The sequence below is a fragment of the Symphalangus syndactylus genome, chromosome 9 (genome assembly GCF_028878055.3).
Source record: "Symphalangus syndactylus isolate Jambi chromosome 9, NHGRI_mSymSyn1-v2.1_pri, whole genome shotgun sequence".
Lineage (NCBI taxonomy): Eukaryota > Metazoa > Chordata > Mammalia > Primates > Hylobatidae > Symphalangus > Symphalangus syndactylus.
Window position 1 is genome coordinate 42772058 of NC_072431.2, and position 23645 is coordinate 42795702.

The window sequence follows — 23645 nt, forward strand, 5'->3', positions numbered from 1 at the left end:
GTCTAAAAATACAGAAATTGAACAAACTTCAAGGTGGAATGAAATCTCCATTTGTGCCTAAGACTGCAAAATTATTGGAATCATGGATCTTCTTGTCTATTACATTTCATTTGAGTGCTTTAATACTTAAAACTATATAATTAGAAAAAGTGTTACGTTGCATCTATAAAAAATACTAGTGGGTAAGGGACAATAACACTGTAGGGCTATGAAAATCTGGTACATTATCCACCTTATTAAGCTCATGGTAAAAGATGGAATACAAAGTGAGATACTTTATCTTTTTTGTAATGTACATCCCCAAATATACAGTGTGTGCATGAAGACATGCTTAGTAAGAGTCTAAGGCCTCTCTAATGAACCTGAAATTATTAAAATGGTTCTGCTTTGTTAATCTATGTCTTGCTGTATGAAACAAGCAAGGTCTGTAGTGTATGTAAAATCACCATGGAAACAGGAACCAAGAGATCAGTAAGGAGATTTTTAGTATCGGCAACCCTGTGACTAGTCTTTCATAGTCCAGCACACTGGAACCTCATGACAGGTTCTCCTTGTTTGAGTCTGTTCTGAGTTGCTATGGTGTTTAGGGGTTTGCCCTTACATAAAAGATAGTGTAGCGTGAGTTTTGGCAGGACTCTTGGGACAGCACTAGCACCTGAGGTTAAGGCAGATGATACTCTCCTTGACGGTTTTTTCCAACTCTCTGGCTTGTGAGCTGGGGTTAGGCTGTCATATCCAGAGGGGTAACATTTTGTGGAAAAAATGAGTAGAAACTGTTGTGTTACATGGACTCAACTTCCTGTCTGGTCACGGGGCTCCCCTTTCCTGTAGGATCACAGGCTTACGAAGGAGTCTACTTTCCACAGAGGTGCAGAAATCGTCCAGTGCCTCCTATGGCAAAAAAGTAAAGCCAAATTCTGGAAGAGAACATAGGTAGCGGCACCAAAAGGATTTCTCCTCTTTAGTACCTTCTGTGACTACAAGATTTATTTCTATAGCAGCTATGCTTATCATCAGAGGGAATGAGGTCACTGGGAAACCTTGTTTCAGAATGAGAAACGTTGTTTCAGGGTGACGGGAACATGAAGCACCAATAGTATTCCTTCCTCCACAGGAGAAAATACAAGTTGACAGATATTTTAAGAATATTACACATACTTGGAGTTTGTTGATTCAAGTATAAGCTACTATATACATAGAATATCATTTAAAAGTTGGATTTTAATGAAAGTAAAGACATAAGGAAAGGCAGAAAGACCATGTTTCTTGAAACTATTTCTGGTCTGGTTCTTGAGTATTTCTAGATTCTTGGGTCTTGTGCATATTTATATTATCTTATCAATATTAATAAGGCAATGGCTCTAAAAATTTTACCCGTCTAAAAAGTGTTGTATAAAAGGCCTTGGAAAATGGAAACCATTAACGAAGTATCTTCTACTTCACTTTAAACTCTGCTTTAAGCATCAACTAATCTGCCTTGAAATTCACTGTAAAGCTTGGCTGCCTGGATTCAAATCTATTGTATAAGCAAATTTTGTGAATGCATAAACTGGTATCATAGTGATTTCCACAATGGCTAAACTAAAAGAGATCTCCTGGTCATATATAAATTCTGTCCAAGAATATAAAACCATTAAAAATAAATTTTACAAAAAATAAACTGAAGAGAAATTTCAACAAATAGTCATATAAAAATGAGTGTTAAGTATTTTTAGTCTGGATACTAACTAAAATACAGATGGCACACCCACCATAAAAATATATGCTTTATACCTATAAAAGGAAAACAAGAAAAAAAACAAGAAATTAAGAATTACAAATACAAAATGAAATGAACAAGACATAAATTGCCCAATACTGAGTTTAACAGGCTTCATAAATGGCTGAGGGGCTCTTGCTTCCTATCTAGGAAAGCTGAAAAAGGGATAAGTAAGGGATTCGTTGTGACGTAAAAAGTCAGCTTATGGAAAATACAATTAAGTGCTCAAAAATCACCCTAAAATATTTTTCAAAGACACTTTTTATTCTCTTTGGGAAAAAAAATGTTACCAAATATAGAAATGTGAATATCTGTCAGTGGGAGATACAAAATAAGATTCCTTTTGTTAAAAACCAAAAAAACCTTCTTAAAAACACAAACCTATAAAGGATGATATTCACTATCAAAAAGAAAGAAATGATTCTTTTGAAATAAGATCTTCTATATTTTTCCATTAGTTAGTTATTATTATTTTTTTTTTTTGGTAAAATATACTAAGATAAAGCCACATGCAGACTAACTTTGTCATAAGAATGAAATGTGAAATTATAGAGGGTGGCTTTCAGATGTTTCCCAAAGCAACAGTTGTAAATTGAGGAATGAAGGCTCTGTGTTTTGAGGAGGTAGTAATAGAAAAAGAAGGTTTTTCAGACTTGACAATTTCTATTTTATTTTAGATAGTAGCACATTTCTTCACATACCACTATAAGCATGAGAAAGTTTATAAATATTTGGCATGTTTACATCAAACATAAAATATTAAAGGCTAAAACCGGATACTTGATTTTCATATAATGTGCTTTTGGGGATCTGTTCACATATCATGCATAAGTGGCTTTGGAATATTTAGATGTATGTTTGCTAAGGCAAAATCTAATATTCTTATTTGGTGGTGGCCCATGATAAATATATTGAGACATCTATGGTTCTAAACTTGAAAGGCTGATCTTCTGTATAACATAGGTAATTTGTTCAATAAAAATTCATTTAATAAAATCCCAAATATGTGGAAACTACAAATTAAATAATATCCACTGGCTGGGAAACTCATGTATCCATTTTATAGTTGGTTTCTTCATACCATTTATGTCAGGGCTGACCTTCAGAATATGGTCAAGATTTTGCTGGCTTTACCATGTCACTCCAGCACACCATTTTTACCTTGATATTTCAAAACTTTTGTCTAAAGCATTTGTATTTAATTGTTTTATAAAGTTTTAAACATATATAAAAGTTCTACTTTATGCACACTTTTTTCCATTATCTTTTTCCTTTGTTACAGAATTTCAAAACGAATCTCTCACATCAGATCATTTCAACTCTAAATACTTCCGTTTCTATCTCTATAAAATAAGGACTTCATAAAACCATAATTATTCCATAATGCCATATAGTGAGTTCAAATTCAAATTTTTCAGATGTCTTGGAAATGTGTTTCTTCAGTTGGCTTGTACTCGTTAAGCTGAAATAAGGTTACTGATTGCATTTGAGTACAATTGTTATTTAAGTCCTTCAATTTAGAAAGGAGCACCCATTCCTTCATTTTCATGTTTTTGATGCACTGAGGAAACTGCAGCAATACACTTTTAAGTTGTTCCACATCCTGAATTTATCTGATGGCTTTCTCATGTCATTTACTTATTCCTCTAAATACACTATTTCTTTAAGCAGAAGGTTATAGCTAAAAGCTTTCCAGTCAAGCCTTTGTGGGTAGCCTACTTTATGAATGGTGCCATGTACATCACACCTTTCATATTACAACTTTCGGGGTTGCTAAGATCTATCAGGCAATGCAGGTAGTGGCAGCCTACTCCTGTCAAGTTTACCACCAACCTGTCTCCTAATACAATGGTTCTCAAACTTGGTTGCACAATGCAATCACCTGGGTTGAAAATTGGGTGGAATTTTAACATTACTGCTGTCCATGTCCCACACTCAGAGATTCCAATTCAATCAAGTCTAAGCTGTATTCTGAATACTGGAATTTTAAAAAACTCCCAGGTTGATTCTACTGTGCAGCTAGGGTTGGGAACTTAAGAGGTTTTAGCATCCATTGACAATCTTTGCTTGAATTATTTCATTAGGGCTTGCAAACTAGTGATTTTTCTAATTTTGTTATTCTTTCTACATTTATCAGCAGGAATTCTTTTGGAATATTTTACATAATAGCTAGGATTATTTACTTATCCTGAAATATGAACAGGACAGGCAGGATAAATTTCTAATTCTTCTCTTTAATGACTAGGTTTTAGAATAAAGCAGTGGTTCTCAAACTGTGCACACCGGAGTCACCTGGGGACTCGTTAAACCCCATTGACACCTGGTTCCCAACTGAGACTTTTGAACTAAATTGTGTGGGGGTGATGCCTGGGCGTCAAGATTTTAGTAGCTCCTCAGTGACTCTGAAGTGCAGCAGTGTGTAGGAACCTCTGGAGTGAGATGTTGGCACCCACAATTATATCCAATGGTGACTTTTTAAAAGTTTGCTTTTTGCTTGATTTGGTAGTGGTTGTTGCATTTTTCATGACAGAAAAATGTATCTGATCATTTTGAGCCAGCTATGAAGACAGAAGAAAGCCAAACTGACAGGAAACAGTATGACACTTTTACTAAATTCTAAGGTCATGCTGATCTCCAATCTGCATGAGAACGAGTTAATTAACATGATGGTCAGGGATATGCTCAAGTTTCCATGGAGTGTTATGATTTAATGAATAGTTAATAATGATATTTAAAAATTATCTTACTTTGTTCAATCTGTTCCTAAGTTTTATGATATAGAGAAATTTGAAACAAATGTTTTTGTTAAAGCCTAGTAACTTATTAAAATTTTAAACAATCATGAAGATTTACATTCCTGTACTCTGGTAACATAGTAAGTATAGATAGGACTACCAGGTGCTATTAGTGGCAGCATAAATTGTTAAGCTTTCTGGTGGGCAAATTCACAATATTTGTCAAAATGAAAATGTATACACCCTTGTCCAGGAAGTTTCAGTTACAGAAATCCTATCAGAGACACTCATACATGTGCAGAAAGAATCTTCGCCATTGTCTGTCAAAGTACAAAACTGGAAAAAACAAAATGTTCACTGACAAGAAACTGGTTATATAAATTTTCAAACGATGGATACTATTTAGCCATTAAAAAGAAATAGGGCTTTATATACTGACACAGAAACACATCCATTACTTTGTAATGTTAGGGGAAAAACTTAAAAGTCACGGAATAATGTAGAGTGTATCTTCATTTGTGTTAAACCAAAACAAACAACTCAAATGTGTGTGGATACTTAGACATACATACAAACACAGTTAACAGTCTGGGGTGTTTCATTATTGCAGATTTTTTCCTATACGTTGTGTGTGTGTGTGTGTGTGTGTCTGTGTGCAGTTGTGTAGGTGTGCTGGTCATGGTATGGGAATGTGTTGGAAAGAAGGAAATTTCTACCTTTTACTCAGACTCTTCAAGACTTTTTTTTTTTTTTTAAAGAAGCATATCTTATTTTCATCTTAAAACAGTAAGTTGAGAAGAGCTTTTATAGTGGCAATCAGGAAGCTATAGCACTGCAGTTGGTAAGAAGGCAGTCAAGACTGTGTGGCTAAAATGGGCCTGTAGAAAATAAGGGAGAGAAACTTGTACTCTACAGCTGATTTTAAAAGAAATTCTTATCATCCTTATATTTAGAAGAGAAACAGGAAAAAATATATGATAAAGTTTTGTCATTTGTAAAGTTTATGGCTATAATAAATGATGGCATCCAAAATCCTCAATAATAGTCCTTTATATATGATTGCTGATCTAATATTTTGTTTATGAACATGTACAATACAACACTCACTTCCTACTGTATCTCCTTTATAAATTCAGTACATTTCTACTGAGGCATAAAGTGTTTCAATTTAAGTCAACTTCTTATCTCATGATGTGCCGATGAATTTTTGTGTTGTAAATTATTTGCACCAGATGGAGGAAAAAAGAAAAGATAAATTGACTTAGGACTACTTTCTCATTTGTCATTTATCTTCAGTATTGATGGTTTTTTATTTTTATTTTTTAAAGCTCATCCCAGTGGAAGAAACTTGTATCCATACATTTTAGAAACAAAATTTAAATACACAAACAAAATGCACAGCCTAGCTCCTACAGTCTTAAATTTAGTAGTAAATGTTAACTAATGCCAGTATTTCACACAGTAATGATTTAAATGAATAGTATGTTAAAATCATACCACTTCAATACCTGTTACACAATAAATGAATGTAGCACTGTGAAGTTATAGAATCAGTTTTAAACTTCCTATTTGACTATGGTCTTTTTTCTTCCCTTCCATATTCACTGTCAAATGTCAAAACTCCTAACTGCATAGAATTGTTACTATTTTCTCTCCTGTTCATCCGAATCTATTAACCCCTCAGTGCCTTCTGAGTCAACCAGAAAATTTCTCTCACTTGTTGTTTTGGTAGAGATTCCAATCGTTTTTGGCCTCTAATTTCTTACGCATGAGTACCAATTCTTTATCACCTACGTAACATCCATCAATTTCTCGAACACTTTCTTTTTCTAGGAACACAGCAGTGTTAAAAAGACTGAGCGTGGCTGGCTGGCTGGTGGGGACAGAGCAGCACATTCCAGCCCTGTAAGACGGGCTGCTCCTGGTCTTATGTGCTAGGAAGAGCTGGGGCGGAGGGAGGCTGGATTCTGAGGCCTGGATTCTCCTCCCTTGCATTTTACACAGATCTACTCAAGTTGGCAACCACCTAAACTCTAGTAATTTTTTTTTTCTCTCAAACAGAAAAACTGTGATATTGTGACTTGTAGCAAAATTCACTTCATGGAATGTGACTGGGGGACCTAAGTAACAACCAATGACTGTTTTGACAAAAAAACTTCAATCCATGGCTTCAACCTATAGATTCTTTCTGATGGGTAGCATATACTGTGTGTAGCTATTTTTATTGAGTTGGTGTTTTTCTTAAAAAAGAGGTACATTCAAAGGATTTAAAGAAAAAGATTCTGTATAGTATTTTCACTCATGAAGAATTATGATTATATATGCTTCTCACTTTCATCACCCTTTACCTATTATTCTAGTATATATTTTCTGCGATTTTGATGTTTATTTTTTATTGTATTATATATATTTTTACAAGCTACATCAAATTTTGATGGCACACAGAGATTGTATATTTAGAGGTGTGAAGCAGTGAACAATGGAAAAACTGACACACTAATATTATGGAAACAGAAGGGAGCACTAACATAACATTCCCTCAGAACTGTTTTAGCAGAATACACAAGGTTATAAGACATGCAAGAAAAGACAAAGCTGAAACATAAACTGCTCCTCATAAAAAAACATAAAAGATGTGCATTTATATTTTTAGAATGCAAATATGTAACACTGGTAAGCTAAAGAGTACAGAATAATGAAGAGAAAGGGCAATAATCAAGATAATAATAAAGCATAAATGCTCCAAAACAACTTTATTACTTCTAGGGAAGAAGTTTAAAGACCTGAGAAAATAAAAATGTTTGGCAGAATGGGCAGCTCTTCCTCGTTCTTTGGGTAGTATCTCTCTCAGCTCCCATACTTCAGAAACTTGGGCTTTTTGTTTTCAAATGTCCTACCCTCCTTAACTTCCGCCCCCCGCCCCCCAAGAATAAACACACAAACAAGCAAGCTAGAGTCTCCTGAATCGAATGAAATGAAAGTGAAATGAAAATCTTTTCTGCCTAGGGCATCCTAAGCTCTTCATTAGAAAATGATGCTGCAGTAGGTTAGCTATTTAAAAATCCAATTCAAAGGCTGGTTCTAGTTTACCACATTTCAACAGAATATAACATCCTGAAAACATCTGAGTAGGCAGGGATCGCTCCTAAGCAGTGATCAAACCATTGCATCTCTAACAATCCACCTATTGCTGAAAGGCTTTTAAAGAGCTAAGCTTTTCAAGTCAAATTTGTAAAACTTAAGAGAAAAGGTAGAGAAAGTGTCTGCAAGTAAACATGCAAAGTATAAAAATAAATGAGGATAAATGAGGACCTTCAATCCTAAATCCTTTTGTGAAGTTTTGCATAGGAAACCAAAAAACGAATAAAGATGTTGCTTTTGTCAAGACCCAGCCACAGACTAAGTGGACTGAAGGTCTTTTAAATATTTTTCACATTTAAGCCACTCCTCGTTTATTCTGAGTAGGACGGCCTAATTCTAAGATAGATGATTTTCATACTATCTTCAGTATCTTTGCAGTCAAAGCAGCAAAGAAAAAAACAATTGTCAAAATTTATAGAAAAAGCAGCAGCAACACTGCTGTTTTATCCCAATTAGTAGTAAATACTCAAAGTTATAAATAGCATCTACAGTTACTAGAAAAGGAAATATGGGCCAGCGCAGTGGCTCATGCCTGTAATCCCAGCACTTTGGGAGGCAGAGTTGGGCGGATCACCCGAGGTTAGGAATTCAAGACCAGCCTGGCCAATATGGCAAAACCCTGTCTGTAATAAAAAAAAAAATACAAAAATTAGCTGGGCATGGTGGTGCACGCTTGTAATCCCAGCTACTCGGGAGGCAGAGAGAGGAGAATCTCTTGAACCCAGGAGGTGGCCATTGCAGTGAGCCAAGATGGCGCCACTGAACTTTGGTTTTGGCAACAGAGCAACACTCTGTCTCAAAAAAAAAAAAAAAAAAAGGAAAAGAAAATAAGATTTTACTACTTTATTCATAAATTTTCAATTTTCTACTCTTCTAACTATAGCTTATTGCCATGGTTACAATTTAAATGTCATAAATATGGCTGAAAAGTGTGTAAACTTAAGAAAAACCACAACATTATACAGTTAAAATATTAGAAAGTAAATACCAGTTGTGATTGCTGTGTTTAGAAGTTAATATCCTTCCTCCTTCTCCTCAAAGGAAAAAAAATTAGTAAATGTAACTACTAGGCTTTAATATGAGTTTTAGGCAAGAGTGTGCTCTGAGAAAAATAAGGAACTATGCAGTTATTAAGTGTGAATTATGAACACACCTGTGGTGAGGGGAGATTAGCCACTGAATTAGTATCTGCCTAACACTAAAGTACTTGAGTACTTGAGGAGCTATTTGGACAACATTTAATTATTATGTATTCAATTTAAATCATTTAATACATTTGTGTACTATATATATATTTATATTTAACAGCTGACTGCACAGCCTACTAGAAAAGTAAAAAAAAGATTTGAAAACTTTAATTTAAGGGAAAATACTAAGCACATAACAGTATATATGGTTTTCTCTTAATTTTTTAATTTTAAATTTTTGTGGGTACATTGAAGGTATATATGTTTATAAGGTATATTAAGTGTTTTGATACAGGCATGCAATGCATAATAATCACATCATGGAGAATAGTGTATCTATCCCCTTAAGCATTTATCCTTTGCGTTATAAACAATCTAATCACACTTTTGTTATTTTGAAATGTACAATTAAATTACTCACTATAGTCACCCTGTTATGCTATCAAATAGGTCGTATTGGTTTTTTCTATTTTTTTGTACTCTTATATTTGTTACTTGGCCATGATAAAAACCCTGAAGATGGCAGTCAAATGACTTAAGCAATGGGGGAGGGGTAGAAAGGATGCCAAGGCCACTGGTATTTCATCCACTGTAATGCGTCTTCATAATCTAAACTCATTCTCTCTAGACTGTAAATCAACACATGATTATATGCAGTGTCTGCTTGGCTTTTGGTAATTAAAAATCTACAACTGCCCTCTCCAGCTCAGTTCAGCCAGTGTACAGACTGGTGAGGGTTAGGAGAAAAACTGCATGGGGAAATCAGGGTAGTTCTCTGGCTCTGTTTTAAGCAACATTTCTGGCAGGGGTGGCATCTCCCTCCTGGTTCCACCTAATGCTGGAAATCTCTCCGTCTGAAGCCCCTCCCACTGCTCCAGCTCTAGGACGCTGACAAAACCACCTACCTACCCCGTTGCCTCTGCAGCCCTAGGGATGATAGCAGCTTCCTGGTATCATAATCTCTTGGGTGCTTCATCATCCCATTTAATCACTCAAATATTCCAACCCACACTTTCATAACTGTACATTTTCTGTATCAAATTCCATATGTTGAACTACCTGGTATGAGTTCTGTTTTCCCAGCTGAACCCTGGCTAATAAATACACCTATTATCCTTGGGTTACAAAGAACTCTTATCCATCAAACACTAATTCTCCAATAGAAAAGAAAAGGGCAATCTATATTGTACTTCTATATTCTCTAGATAATTAGAAATACGAATGATGACACTAATGTGGCAATATGAGAAGATCAATCCCATACACCCGGAGAGAGGGAAAATTAATACAATCTTTCAGGAAAGCAACTTGGTTACATATAGCAAAAGCATTAAAATATTCACGTACTTTAAATAATTTTCTTCCTGAAATTCTACCCTAAGGCAAATCAAAGGTGCCAATACAATTTTATATACAGGGATGGTTACCACACTGTTATTTAAAATAGTAAAAAATAAGAAAAAACCTGAATGTCCGATACTAGAGATATGGGTAAATATGTATATACTTATGATTTTCCCTTATAGAATTCCCCTATCCCCCAACTGTAAGTGAATATAGTTATACATCTCCACTATGGTTCACCTTCATTAAACCTGAAGTTCTTAAGAGGGCAAGGATGTTTGCTTTAAACATTAACAATTACATGCTAGACAAGTGTTTATTTATTTCAGAAGTTAATTATGCAGTCTTAAAGATGAATTTGAAGAATTTTGTATTATATGAAAAAAACTGGCAAATGTAACTGCATATACAGTATGTTCCCCATTTCTGTCAAAAAGTAAAAAAACTGTATGTAATACACAAATGCACAGAAAGGCTAAGTGATGAGCTTGATTGTAAGTAATTTTATCCACTTTTTAAATATTTTCCAAATATCTTTTGATGAGTATATATTACATTTAGAATCAGAAGAAAAATTATATTTACAAAGTAAAAAAGAAAGTTGAGATGAAGGCAGTTGGTAAGGTTAAAATACAACAAGCTCTGTATTATTCACCACTGCCTGAATAACTAAAACTAAAAATTAACTTCCTCTCCCCCCAAAAAAGGAGTATTAGCTGTCAGGGAAATTTAACTCAAAACCACAATGAGATATTACTTCACACCCACTAGGACGGCTATAATCAAAAAGATAATAACATGTGTTTGAGAGGATGTGGAGAAATCAGAACTGTTATTATTATCTTTTTTTTGAGATGGAGTCTCGCTCTGTCACCCAGGCTGGAGTGCAGTGGTGCTATCTCCGCTCACTGCAGGCTCTGCCTCTCGGGTTCATGCCATTCTCCTGCAGAACTGTTATTTTTAACTAGTGGAAATGTTAAATGGTACAGCCACTCTGGAAAATAATCTGGTAGTTGCTTAACGGGTTAAACACAGAGTTACCATGTGACCTAGCAATTCCACTAATAGGTTTATACTTCAGAGAATTGAAAACATATATTCAAAACTTTTATACAAATGGTCATAAAAGCATTATTCATAATAGCCAAAAGTAGGAAGACCTAAATGTCCACCAACTGATGAATGAATAAATATTATTCAGCCATAAAAAGGAATAAACTACTGTTACATGCTATGATAAGGATGAACCTTGAAAAAATCATGCCAAGTGAAAGGAACAAGCTACAAGGACCACATGTATGATTCTATTCAACTGAAATGTCTAGAATAGGCAAATCCATAAGGAAAGAAAGTAGAATAGATTAGTGATTGCCTAAGACTGGTAAGTTTGGGGGTAAAATGGTGTGACTGCTAACTGGCACATGGTTTCTTTTAGGGATGATGAAAATGTTCTAAAATTGTGGTGATGGATGCACAACTCAGAATATACTAAAAAAAATTTAAGAGTATTCTTAAAATGGGTAAACTATATAGTATGAATTATCTCTCAATAAAGCTATTATAATAAAGAAATTTGTATATTATACATAAAGAAAGAAAAGGCTGTTAAGAGAAACAAAAAAAAATTAAGTTCACATGCATGTGTGCCAAATTTGCCATAAAAAAGACAAACCTGAAATACTGTACTAACGTCCTGTTAGGCTATAAAGGTTTTAAGGCATTGTGAGTCAAGTTATGAATCAAAAATAGTTCTTGTCATTTTTAAAAACATAACTTCCTTGTGTATATATTTTTTCAAAATATAGATTTTGTTACTAAGTGAAAATATTCACCTCATTTTCTCATTAGGTATACTTTTAATACCTTCTAAAGGTTGGGCATTTTCTAGGCATGAAGTAGGAGAGAAAAAAGAGACACTTTGCAAGAGCTTAGAATTTGGTTGTGAAGCTAATATATGCACACGAAATATTCCTAGGACGTGTAAAGCGGCATTTACTATTCATTCATGTATGCAGTATTCATTCGCTCAGGTGGTGAATTACCTAGGGTCTACCATCCACAAGGCCCTTGGAATACTTCATTGAACAGAGCAGACATGGCTCCAGCTCTCAGTAACGACCTTAAATCCTGTGACAAAGTGGGGGAAATAACACCGCATCTCACCTGACTCCCTCTGTCCGCCTTGGTCAGATTTCAGATCATTCTCTCATTACCTCCCAAGAATAAGCAGCAGCAGCTTTCTCCTGGCATAGGCTGCTCTCCTAGGTTTCAGGCATGCTTTCTCTAACTCAGTTGTCCCTTATCCACAGCACTCTGGCCCACATGTCTGAACCACATAATAAAGTATTAATATGCATGGACCTATTGGTTTATCAGAAGTGTTTTCTTCACATTTGAATAAAGGCTTTCTCTAGTAATCACATTTCTAAATGCTTATTGAGTGGTGTCACTTGCTGCCCTTTAATCATCTCAAATCCAACACATCTCACACTGTGGTCCAGAGCACCTACACTAAAACTGGCTCTCCATTTTGACACTCCTAATTAACTGTATCATCCTCCCAAACGCAAAACCTCAGTTATTGCCTACCCACCTGACAACCACACCAGCCTCTAAATCCTTATGAATTGCCTAGATGATCTCACACGCCAAATTCTGCAATAAGCTTTCAATTGGTCTATCTTGTCACTAATTTTTCCTCCCACCAGTTCACAGCCTGCTGTTTCTTCTGAGAAATGTTCAAATAATATGACATTTTGCTTCAAGGATTTTCAGTGTCTCCCCATGACCATGGAGAGAGTATAAAGTCCCTGGAACTTACAGATCTCTGTAATTTCAGCCAATGCAGCCTTCTAGCCTTTGCACGTCTTATCACCTCCCAAACCAGTTTTAAATGTTCCCTTCCCGTGACACTTGTGTTGTCTCTTCTCTTGCCCAGTGACAATGCCCTCTCCAGAGCCGCCCATCAAGCCCAAGGCTGCAGGACCATCTCCTCTGCCATCTCAGATGTGGGTTGTCTACTTGTATCAGTATTTCCCACACAATACTTACCTGGCAGTTAACCACATATTATTTCATGGTGTGTCTTGCCTTGTGTTAAACTGTTGTTTAGAAGTCTTACTGTTAGGTAGCTTTTCACATGTTTCTGCCTCATCAACAGTTTAAGTTAACACTATTTTTCTGGGGGAAAGAACTTCTTTGTATGACAGCCAAGCGCCTTGTATGCGCTATAAGGAACACCAGAATCCTGGCACCAGGTTTAGATAAACTCAGATACTGGGCATTTGGTCATCTAAGTCTTCCTCTTGTTTGAAAAGGGCCAAAGTATTAACATGTCAATGCCTATTCCAGCGTTACAACATTGTTCACATTACTGCTTACAATGTAAGCTCCATGGGGGAAGGGGACAGGGACAAGTGTGTGTTACGCCCATCACTCTGCCCAGCAATGTGCACGGCACCCGGTACATTATGTGAATACTCAATAAACATTTATTGAGTGAAGGCTGAGTATGAAGACATCAACGATTTGTGTAAGTGGCGGACAGTCTCCTTAATGTAATTCACCCTATGTGGTTAATTTAGGTTAAAAAGAAAAGATAGAGAGACTACATGAAAAGCTACCACATTATGTTAGAAGCTACTAGATATTCTACATGTGGATACATCAAAAAAATGAAAACTTCAAGCAACTTTTCTCTGAGTATGATAAACACAGTGAAAGACCCAACTTGTATAATTAGCAGCTTTCTTGATTATATAATAACTTTTTTGAAGTCAGCCCTGTGTTTTCTTATGATGGAAATGGAAACTTTCAGATATGGGGTAGATATTAAAAATACTGCTGTTCAATGCTTTTTCATTACAGTTGACATACACAAATTTACTCAATTATACTAAAAACTTAAGCATATTAAGAACTACTATTCCAAAGCAACGTAGCTCAATATTGTCACTATTAAAGGCTTTGCTTGGCTTATTTCACCAAGAGATAGTAAGTTTATCATGTAATTTGTGTTTATCAAACATAACTTTTATATAATAAAAACCATACCTGTTGATCTCCAAGGAAATGACTTCTCAGTTGAGCTAAAGAAAAAGAAGGAAAAAAAATGAAACATTTATTTATTTTGTCATAAAATTTAGCTTAGGACCTGTTTTGCATATTAACATTTAATTTCCATATTAAATTATACAAAAGCATAAAAACCTTAAATAAAATTTAAACCTATCTAAGTTAATTTTTAGATAGTATTTAAAATTGGGACAAAAACTGTTTCTATTTGGAAATTAAGGCAAATTATAAAATGACATAAAATTCTACTTGAAGAAGACAAGACAGCAGAACTGTATGATATTCACAGTACTTACATGATGTACTACAGTTTTTTCGTGATAATATGAAAACTACATATGTATCATATATATTAAAAGGAACCAAAAAGGCTGTTAAACAGTTTATTTTGCGTATTTTCAAAAGTGGCAATTAGAACAGAGACAAAAATTACTGAGGCCACTTTTGAATTGAATATTGCCTTATAAAATTTAAAACACAGAACTTCATATCAAAAATATAAGGTCCTATAAGCCAGGATAAAGTGACAGCTATGTATTTTCCTTGGTTATTAGAGTGTGCATTTAAAAAATTTGTGAATAAAAACATATCAGTGCCTCCCCGCTTGCCACCTCTCTTGCCCCAATCAAAACAGGAAATCATGGTGTTACAGGGACAGTGCGGCAGAATACAGGAACAACAGAATGGATTATTAAGCATTTATCAAATGCTAGATGAAGCGTTTCTCGTATGATCTCCTTTATGTTATTTATCACAATCTTGTGAATAGGTACACCCTTATTGTTATCTTACAGACAAAGAAACATATGCTGGTAACTCGAAGAGCTGGAACCACACCCAGGACTCCTGGTCAGATTCCAAACTCGTGCACTTTATCACTGTGCTACCTGGCAGAACAGCTTGTGATCCCATTTTTGCATTAAACACACACAGACACATAGACAATATGACTAAAAGTCTAGAAAAATAAAAACCAATATGCTAGCAGTTATATCCATGAGTACAGCCATTACATTTTTTTTCTTTTTAATCATTTGTACCTTTTTTCCTTTTAAAAAACCAGAAAAAGGACATATATTCATGGTATTTTTGAGTGCTTATTAAATTTATAGAAAAAGGAGTGTGACTCTGGGCTTAAGGAAACATTCTGTAAAATAAAGCACTTGGAGCGGGGGAAGAATCGTCCTTTTAGTGCTGTATTTCTGAGATTTCAAGTTCTTATTAACCCCTGGATACTTTCCCCAAGTCATTATGTGGTTATGAAACTTGCTGGTTGAAAACCCTAGATTCCACAGAAACTCCCTGAACTTCAATTTTGTGTGTGATTTGCCTTTTCTCCATCACAGGCGCAGTAGTTCACATTCCAGGACTTTGAACGAACTGCAAGCAGGGGGGCCTTCTCCCAGCAAGTGGAGTCAATCAGTTAATGCTAATCTCCTCCAGGGCTCTGTGGTGTTCCTTTATCTGAAACACTCTTAGCTGATTTCAAAATGGACTGACAGGAAAAAGTGAAAACTTGGTCAAATATCAGTAATGAGACATTTGTCTTGCTCCTAAGCATAGGCCATCACTGTCTTGTGACTCCAAAAGTGGTTCTGCACACTGAATTTCAATTTCTCCTCAATCTGTTTTTGTATTTAATTCTATTATCTAAATTAGTTTTCTAAGCACTGAGATTGATATTACCCAACTGTTTCCTCAAAAGGATCATATTTTATGTCAATATTAAAATACATGGTAAATCAAACTGCCATCTAGAAATGTTTAGTATATATACCTCAAGTTTCTCGGGAATATTAAGAAAGTTTTATCTTCTGAGTTTGAAACTTATATCAACTTTAATGAAATACAAGACTTTTTATCCTCAAAATTGTAAGTCACAGAATATAATTCCAGCTAATTGCTCAAATGGGGCAAGGGCTATGGTTGTTTTGCTCATCTCTTTATACCAAGTGCCTAGCATTTGCCAGGCACACAGCAGATGCTTAATTAAATTGTGAAAAAATCAAGTTCTTTAATGTTTTGAAAGGTCAGGATTATATAAATTACCAGGTATTACCTAGTATAAGCAGGTCAACTTATTCTCCCTGAGTCTAGGTAGGAAGTTGCAGTAGCCTCGTTGTGTAACAATCAAGCAAACAGCATTTTTGCTGCTGAAAGGACTTTTGGTTACCAAAATATAATAGGTGAAGGCAATGGGAAGCCTCAATAATATTCCCTCCTCTATTTAAGGTACATTATATAAATCATTAGAAAAACAACCTAATAATGAAAATTAAAAATAAATAAAAAGTTCCATGGTATACATTGAAGATCATCTATTCAGCCCAACTACTTTCACACAAACTTCTATAATTCTGAGAAATAACTGGTCATTATATGTTATTCATAACAGCCTATTTTCTTTTTGAATTACTCACTTCAAACGACTCTCAAATTGTTCACTACTTTGGGACTCAGGGATTGGACAACAAAACAGATGGAATTTTGAAATGCTGTTTTAAACCACCGAATGCAATTGTTCTAATAAACTCGTGTTTATTAGAACAATCACAGGCAGCTTCATGTTAGAAACATAGGCTTATTTCCTCCTCTCCCTCCAACCATCTATTCCTAGAAACACTTCCCCAACTTTTATTGAATGTCTACAATGTGTCTGTAGGCCCTGTGCCCACAAATGACTCCATCCCGGTTCCCTTTCACTTCTCTTCTGAAGATGCCAAGCAGCTTGCGTTCTAGGAGCTTCCACTGGAATGTGAAACACATTTTAAAATACATACAGGAACTGAGTCACCCATGATAACTTTGTTTCAATGGGAAGATATATTCATAATTTAATATGTTAATAACTTAATAACAATCATTTAGAATGAAATCCACTAATAACCTTGGGGCCGTCCAGTCAGATAGTGAACATCAATCAAAAGCAAATTTATTACCAAATTAACAAAATGGTTCATTTTAATGCGAAAAATCAGTTTTGTTTACAGGAAGACAATGTGCCTTCATCATAATATTACATGAAAATATACTGTAGATCACTATAAAACTCCACACACTCCTGAAATTAATTTTTTTCATTCAGATGCAAATGGAGGCAAAAATATCTTTGTTGGACATTGATGGCTGTGCAATATCTTTGAAAACTCTCCTTATTTTGCTGTTTCCCATATTAGGAGTCAGAAAATTACCTGCTCATAATTCCCTGCAGCCAGAGGGTGGGCCAGTGAGAGAGAGTCCACAAGAAGCCACATGTGGAGATAGGGTGATCCTGAGCATTTGTGGTAGATACATTGGTGGCAGTAGGCACTGCTCCTGGAAACCCAGATTCAGATTCTGGCTCCCTGGCCTTCCTAGAGACTCCATGAGTTGACACCCAGTAGCTCTTAAAAAGTTGCTTTTCTGCTTACATAAGCCAGAGAAGATTCTATTGTTTGCAACCAAAAATCCTGACTGATGTTATCCTAAAACTAACAAAGACAAACTAACCCTCTAAAAAGGGCCCAAGACTCATAACTGTAGACTATTTCCAACTGCATACTGGATATATAACACAGCTCAGATTCAACGTATTAAAATTATTTCCCTCTAAACTGACTCCTGTTTAGTGATTCCCACCTTCAGTCACTCTAACTGAACAGCAGGGAGTAATTTTACTGTTTGTTCTTCCCACTAGTGTGTAACCTCCATGAGGGTATGGGAGACGGCCTCGTTTATAGACAATGGCCAGAGCCTAAGGCAGTATCTGACATATGGCTATCACTCATTTTGAATTCATCTCTACTACCACTGACACTGTTCTGGCCTTTATCCTCTTATCTTCTTTTAGCTGGGTCATTCTTTCAGTCTCTCTCCTAACTGGTCTTCCTGGCTTTAATTTCTCATCCTGCCAGGCTCTCTTCCATGCTGCTACTACTGTGATTTTTTTCAAAAACTCACCTCTGATGTCATTCTTCTGCTGCTAATGCACAACAGATCCATACAGGATAAAATGCAAACATCTCAGATAGCACAGAAGGCCCTGCACCACCTGGCTCCTCCTAGTGTGCCCTTTCCCACACAAACCTACATTTGAAGCATTTCTAACTGCTTGCAGTTGCCTCACACACCATACTGTTTCACACTTCCACTGCTATTTTTAGGGTAGAACATGCAGGAATAGAGTCTGGAAATTCTTTCAGAATTACTCAAATTCTAGAATGGCACATGCAGGTACCACATAACTTGTTTATATACCCATGAAACAGAATGCTCTAAAGTTTACCTTCACTTTGTATCACCTTCTATAATAATAGGAATATTTTTAAAAAATGTTTTACTTAAGTTGGTACCCAATTTTCTCCTGGTTCCTCTGTCTGATGTGAGCAAGCCTGCTTTAGTGGATACCAGTACGTAAACGCTAGGAGAGGGGACAATAGAGAACTGGATGGAGCCACATGGTAATTCTGCCATGCCATTTCCCTCACCTTCTTTCAGGTCTAGGTAGGGCTCATTTTATCAAAAGTATACACAAGCTACTGTTACTAGTCTCTTAGCAAGACATATTGAATTAGGACAAGATCCAAGGGTTACTCCTTCCTGAAAAAGAACCAGTTCTTAGCCTGAAATTAGAATATGGTCAAATTGCAAAATTTACTGCTTTATTTAAAAAAATCAGGCTTGGCACAGTGGCTCATGCCTGTAATCCCACCACTTTGGGAGGCTAAGGTGGGAGAATTGCTTAGCCCAGGTGTTTGAGACCAGCCGGGGCAACAAACTGAGACCCTATCTCTACAAAAAAGTTTAAAAAAAAAAATAGCCGGGCATGGTGACATGCGCCTTTAGTCTCAGCTACTTGGGAGGCTGAGGTGGGAAGACTGCCTGAGCCTGACAGCAACGCTCAAGGCAAGCAAGGCTGCAGTGAGCTGTGATCATGCCACCACACTCCAGCCTGGGCAACAGAGTGAGACCCTGTTTCAAAACAATAAATAAACAAAAATAATTGTGTCAAGAAATTTTACACATACATGTATATTTATATGTAACTCATTAATAGCTGAAAAAATAAACCGTAGCCAATAACAAATTAAATTTTACTCAGTATTAATTAGAAGGGATAACTCAAATTATCCTAGAAATTGTTTTATTTACGAATGGAGCATGGGTGTGTCCCACTGTCTGGACTATGTACCATCCATAGCCTTCTCTCTGGTGACCAACAATCATCCTTCCAGAATTACCTTGAGGAGAGTTGGTCACCTCCCCCTTTTTATCGTGAATGTAGCCCATAATTTATCTCTATTTTTGCACTTTTCACATTGTAACCATAGTATTTGTTTACCTACCTGTTTCTACTACCAGACTGCAGCCTTCTTGAGAGTAAAGATAGTATATTAATTCTACCTGCATCTAACCAGGAACTGGCATTGAGTAGGATGCTTAAATATATGATAGCTGATCTTAACTCTTTGGGTTGTTGTTTTAAAGATTAATGCTACATAATTTTAGAAACTGTTTCAATCATTCTACAAAAGAGACAGATTCCTCCCGATTTGAACTCTGTATCTTATAGAAAAGATGTTTACTGCATATATCACATGGATTCATTCAACAAATATCTGTTGATGATTTATTGAGTGTCAGCCATTGTTAGAGGCTGGGAATACATGGTGAGAAGAGCATTCTACAAGAGAGGACTCGGATGTCAATGTCACAGGGCCCAGCGCTATGACGACTAAAGAGACATTCACATATCTATCACAAACAAAAGAGTGAAGCAACTTTTAAAAACAGAAACCAAGACCTAACTCTCCTTATACTCATCTATGAAAAGAAGGTCAACTGGTACTGGGAGCACCCGGGTACGAATTTGAACACGAAGTCTCCAGTGAGACAGGTATGGGACAATATGAACTATACGCCATAGTCTAGACTGCACCTTGATTTCCACAGCTCAAAAACTGTAAGGGGTTGAGAATAAGCCAGTTTGGGAGACCACCAAAATAATATGCTACATGTGTAAGAAATCTGACATTTCTCCCCCTCTGTGTCATGACAGATGATCTCTTTAATGGCTGTTTAAACCATCTCAAATGAGTAGCGTTACCTGATCTATTTTCACTGTCACACCATAGTTTTTTTTACAATATTACAATATTCTTTTCATTTTTTTTTTTTTTTTAAAGAGACAAGGTCTCATTTCATTGCCCAGGCTGGGATTACAGGCATAAGCCACTGTGCCTGGTATACAATATTCTCTAAATTATTCTTAAGTGTTCTTCTATTAAATAGATGTAATTAATACATGAATCAGATGTATATTAATCTTTACTAAGAAAAATTAAAAAAAAAAACATTTGTACATTGTGGCCTTTCCTTGATGTTTCACTCCTCAGTTTTTTCTCAGTTTTACCATTTTGAGCTCTGATCCTAAGTTCCACACAAGTCTGTTTTTCTGTAGATATTAATTCTTGAATTAGAGTTTAAAAACGCCCACATTTACAGATGGAATCTCAGTGGCTTCAGGACATAAGTTCCAAACTGCATTTCTCTCTTTCTCCACCAATTCGTTATTGTCTTACTTTCAATTTGTGATTTGCTCATTTTATAACTTATGTTTCACCTTTTCTTGTGCCATTGGTGGGCTTTATTTTTCCACTAATCAAAGTTACTCCATTAGCAAATGTATAGGCTTTCTGGATTCTAAATCTATTGTGAGAAGTTCTAGTTAAGTCTACTTTTTAGTCAATTCAAAGGTCTACTTCTAAGTTAAAAAAAAAATAGGTAAACTCATTTTGTGTTTTTATTTTTTGGCAATGAGTTCACATTGCAATTACTTAACACCTTGTTATCCTCTAGGCATTACAAACTGCTTTTTAAAGAATTACTGCAGAATCCTCTTAGTTATGTGAACTGGGCTCCATAGTTCCCTGTCACTCTGTATTTCCCATTATGCATCTGGGATTTTTTTCCCCTCCCCAAGGACATATGGCAAAAAAACTACTAATGATTCTTAAGTTTGTCTCTACTTAAGAATGTTACAGGATAAATTTAAAACAAACTACCTTAACTGAATAACACATTCTGTCAAACACTTAAATTTCTTTATCGTCATTAATTATAATTAAATGAAATCTTCAATTATGATCAGGAGATACAACATACTTTAAGATTTTTATGTCTATCTAACATTGCTTTGGCTTCTGTTTTAATTAGCACATTTAAAACTTTGCTCTGTCTCTTAATGCATTTGTAAAATATTCCATTAGTTTCTTGTGCATTCTTAGCTAGGTTAAATGCATTCTGTGCTTTAGCTTTCCTGAGTGCTCGTGAATTTAAGCTGAGAATGCTGCTTTTTGAATATAATTCCTATGGAAGTCCCTGGTCTTATTAAGACCAAGCATTCACCTGTGGGCAGGTCAGATTTCTCTTTACCCTGACCCTCAACAAGAATGTCTGTGAGTTCATTTTATATTTATAATAAGCATGGTGAGAAGTAGGATCTAGAAGACTAAGATGGAATAGAGGGTTCTCTAATGCTCTAACCTGTCTTCTGATGTTCTGAAAACTCATATCACTTACTAATAGGTAACTGTCAGGTTACAACCAGTTTTGTTTTTCCTGTTTGGGAAACAGGGCCTTTATCTGTTTCTTTTAGTCAGATAAGGATTGCCCAGGAAATAAATTCTTTACACTAGAGACTTATGCTCTATGTCTTAATGTCAGAACAAATAGAGCAGTTACACAAAATTAAACAATATATCATGATTATTCTTCCCAAAACAAGTTTGGATAGCTCTTCATCATTGCACTAAGCTAGTTCAGTAAGGTGAAGACAGGAAGGTCGACAGGTGAAGACAGTGAAAGTGAACTGCTTTGCCCAGCTGAAGGACGGGGGAGTTGGAAGGCAAAGAAATATTTCCACCACCACATTCACTACCACCTCGGAGGGGCTCTCAGGACCCTAGTTTGAAAAATCATGAATCCAGGCAGTAATGATTTCTTAGCAAAAATACTCTGAAAGCAATCCTCCTTAGTATTTAACTATATTTTTTGAAACCCCTTCCAAATTTACTTAGTGTCCACTCACAATCAATCTCAATGAAAACAAAAACAAAGCAAAATCTCTTCCTCCAAATTCCTGGTTTTTCACTGACCAAGTCTCTCTTTACTATGCTGTCAGATCCTGGGCAATTCTCTGTTGGATGGAGACTGATTTCTTTCTTCCCAAGAAAGGGCCACTAATTAATTCTTCCTGGCTTTTCATCAGAATGGCCATTAGTCCCCTCTCTTCCTAAGGCTATTCCCAAGATCTCAGCAGCCAGGAAAAGTGAAAATGTGACAACAGGTCCCTAACTGTAGTTTATTTATTTTTATGTGTTATGACCTTGCCCCTGAAAATGGTACATGCCTATAGTTTGAACTAAGCAAGGCATAACAAATGAGACAGGACAAAGGGCTTCTTTTCATAATTATTTATAGGATCTGAGGGCGATATCGAGGTTACAGAAAAGCAAGAGCACTTGAATTAAAAATGACACCCTTCATGTAGGCTATAGCTGTTCCTGACCCACCAGCAACAGGGCATGAGGCTTGAGTTGCCTTCCACTAGTGAGGCTCTGCGTCAATCCATCCCCACTCCAAACCCAACCACTGGTGTGACCAACAGAATGAGAAAACAAGATGGCTATAGGAAGGCAGACCTGATACCTCTTGGAAGGCAGAAAAGGTCAAGGGCCTAGAGTCAGACTCATATTTCCCTCAGTGACACTTTACCTGAAGAACTTGGCCATGCTCAGAATGTGCTTCTGCAATTTTAGTCTTTACAAAGTCATGAGCAACAAGGACAGCAAAATGTGGAATAAAAGTCCACTCTTGGTTTACATTGGCTGCTACCAAGTTTGAGTAAAATGTATGCCCAGCTATTGTGGTGAACATGTTTGGTCTTATTCATGGCCCTATTTTGTTTTCATACTTGTTTTCTCAGTTCTTCATTCTACTTTTCCTTTGTGCTACTCTACTATATATTTTTGGATCCCTATGACAGCTGTCTAAAACGCATTTCAGGGAAAGTTAAGATTTAAATAAACAATATCATGACCAGCCTCCTGAAGGGAAAATTGCTTATTTGATGCACAGCAAAAACATGAAAGGAGCAGGAAATACAGTTCAAGTAACCTTCATAGGGACTAGAGGTGAAGAAATTTCAGAAGATGTTAAATATTCTTTGACAAAAGCATTCTGTGTTAGTTCTTTGAATCTATGAATAAAAGATTCAGAAGATCATATGGGAAAGGGAAGATCAAAAAGGAAGTAGTACTAGACAAAAATGAGATAAACAGTTCCCTCTGGTATCCCTATAAATTATACAGGAAACATGACTTCTGTTTATGCCCATCCCACAACAGGTGTTCCAACTAGTCAAAG

At 35.9% G+C, this 23645-nt stretch overlaps 1 protein-coding gene across 17 annotated transcripts in view; it reads right to left on the bottom strand.

Annotated features, from left to right (window-relative positions):
* Positions 1-23645, bottom strand: part of PKP4 (plakophilin 4) — a 227864-nt gene that overhangs the window by 64071 nt on the left and 140148 nt on the right. For all 17 annotated transcript variants that reach the window (XM_063645988.1, XM_063645987.1, XM_055292039.2 and 14 more), the window contains one exon: positions 14220-14254. In XM_063645988.1, the coding sequence (XP_063502058.1) occupies positions 14220-14254 (35 nt within the window). The remainder of the gene's footprint in view (positions 1-14219; positions 14255-23645) is intronic.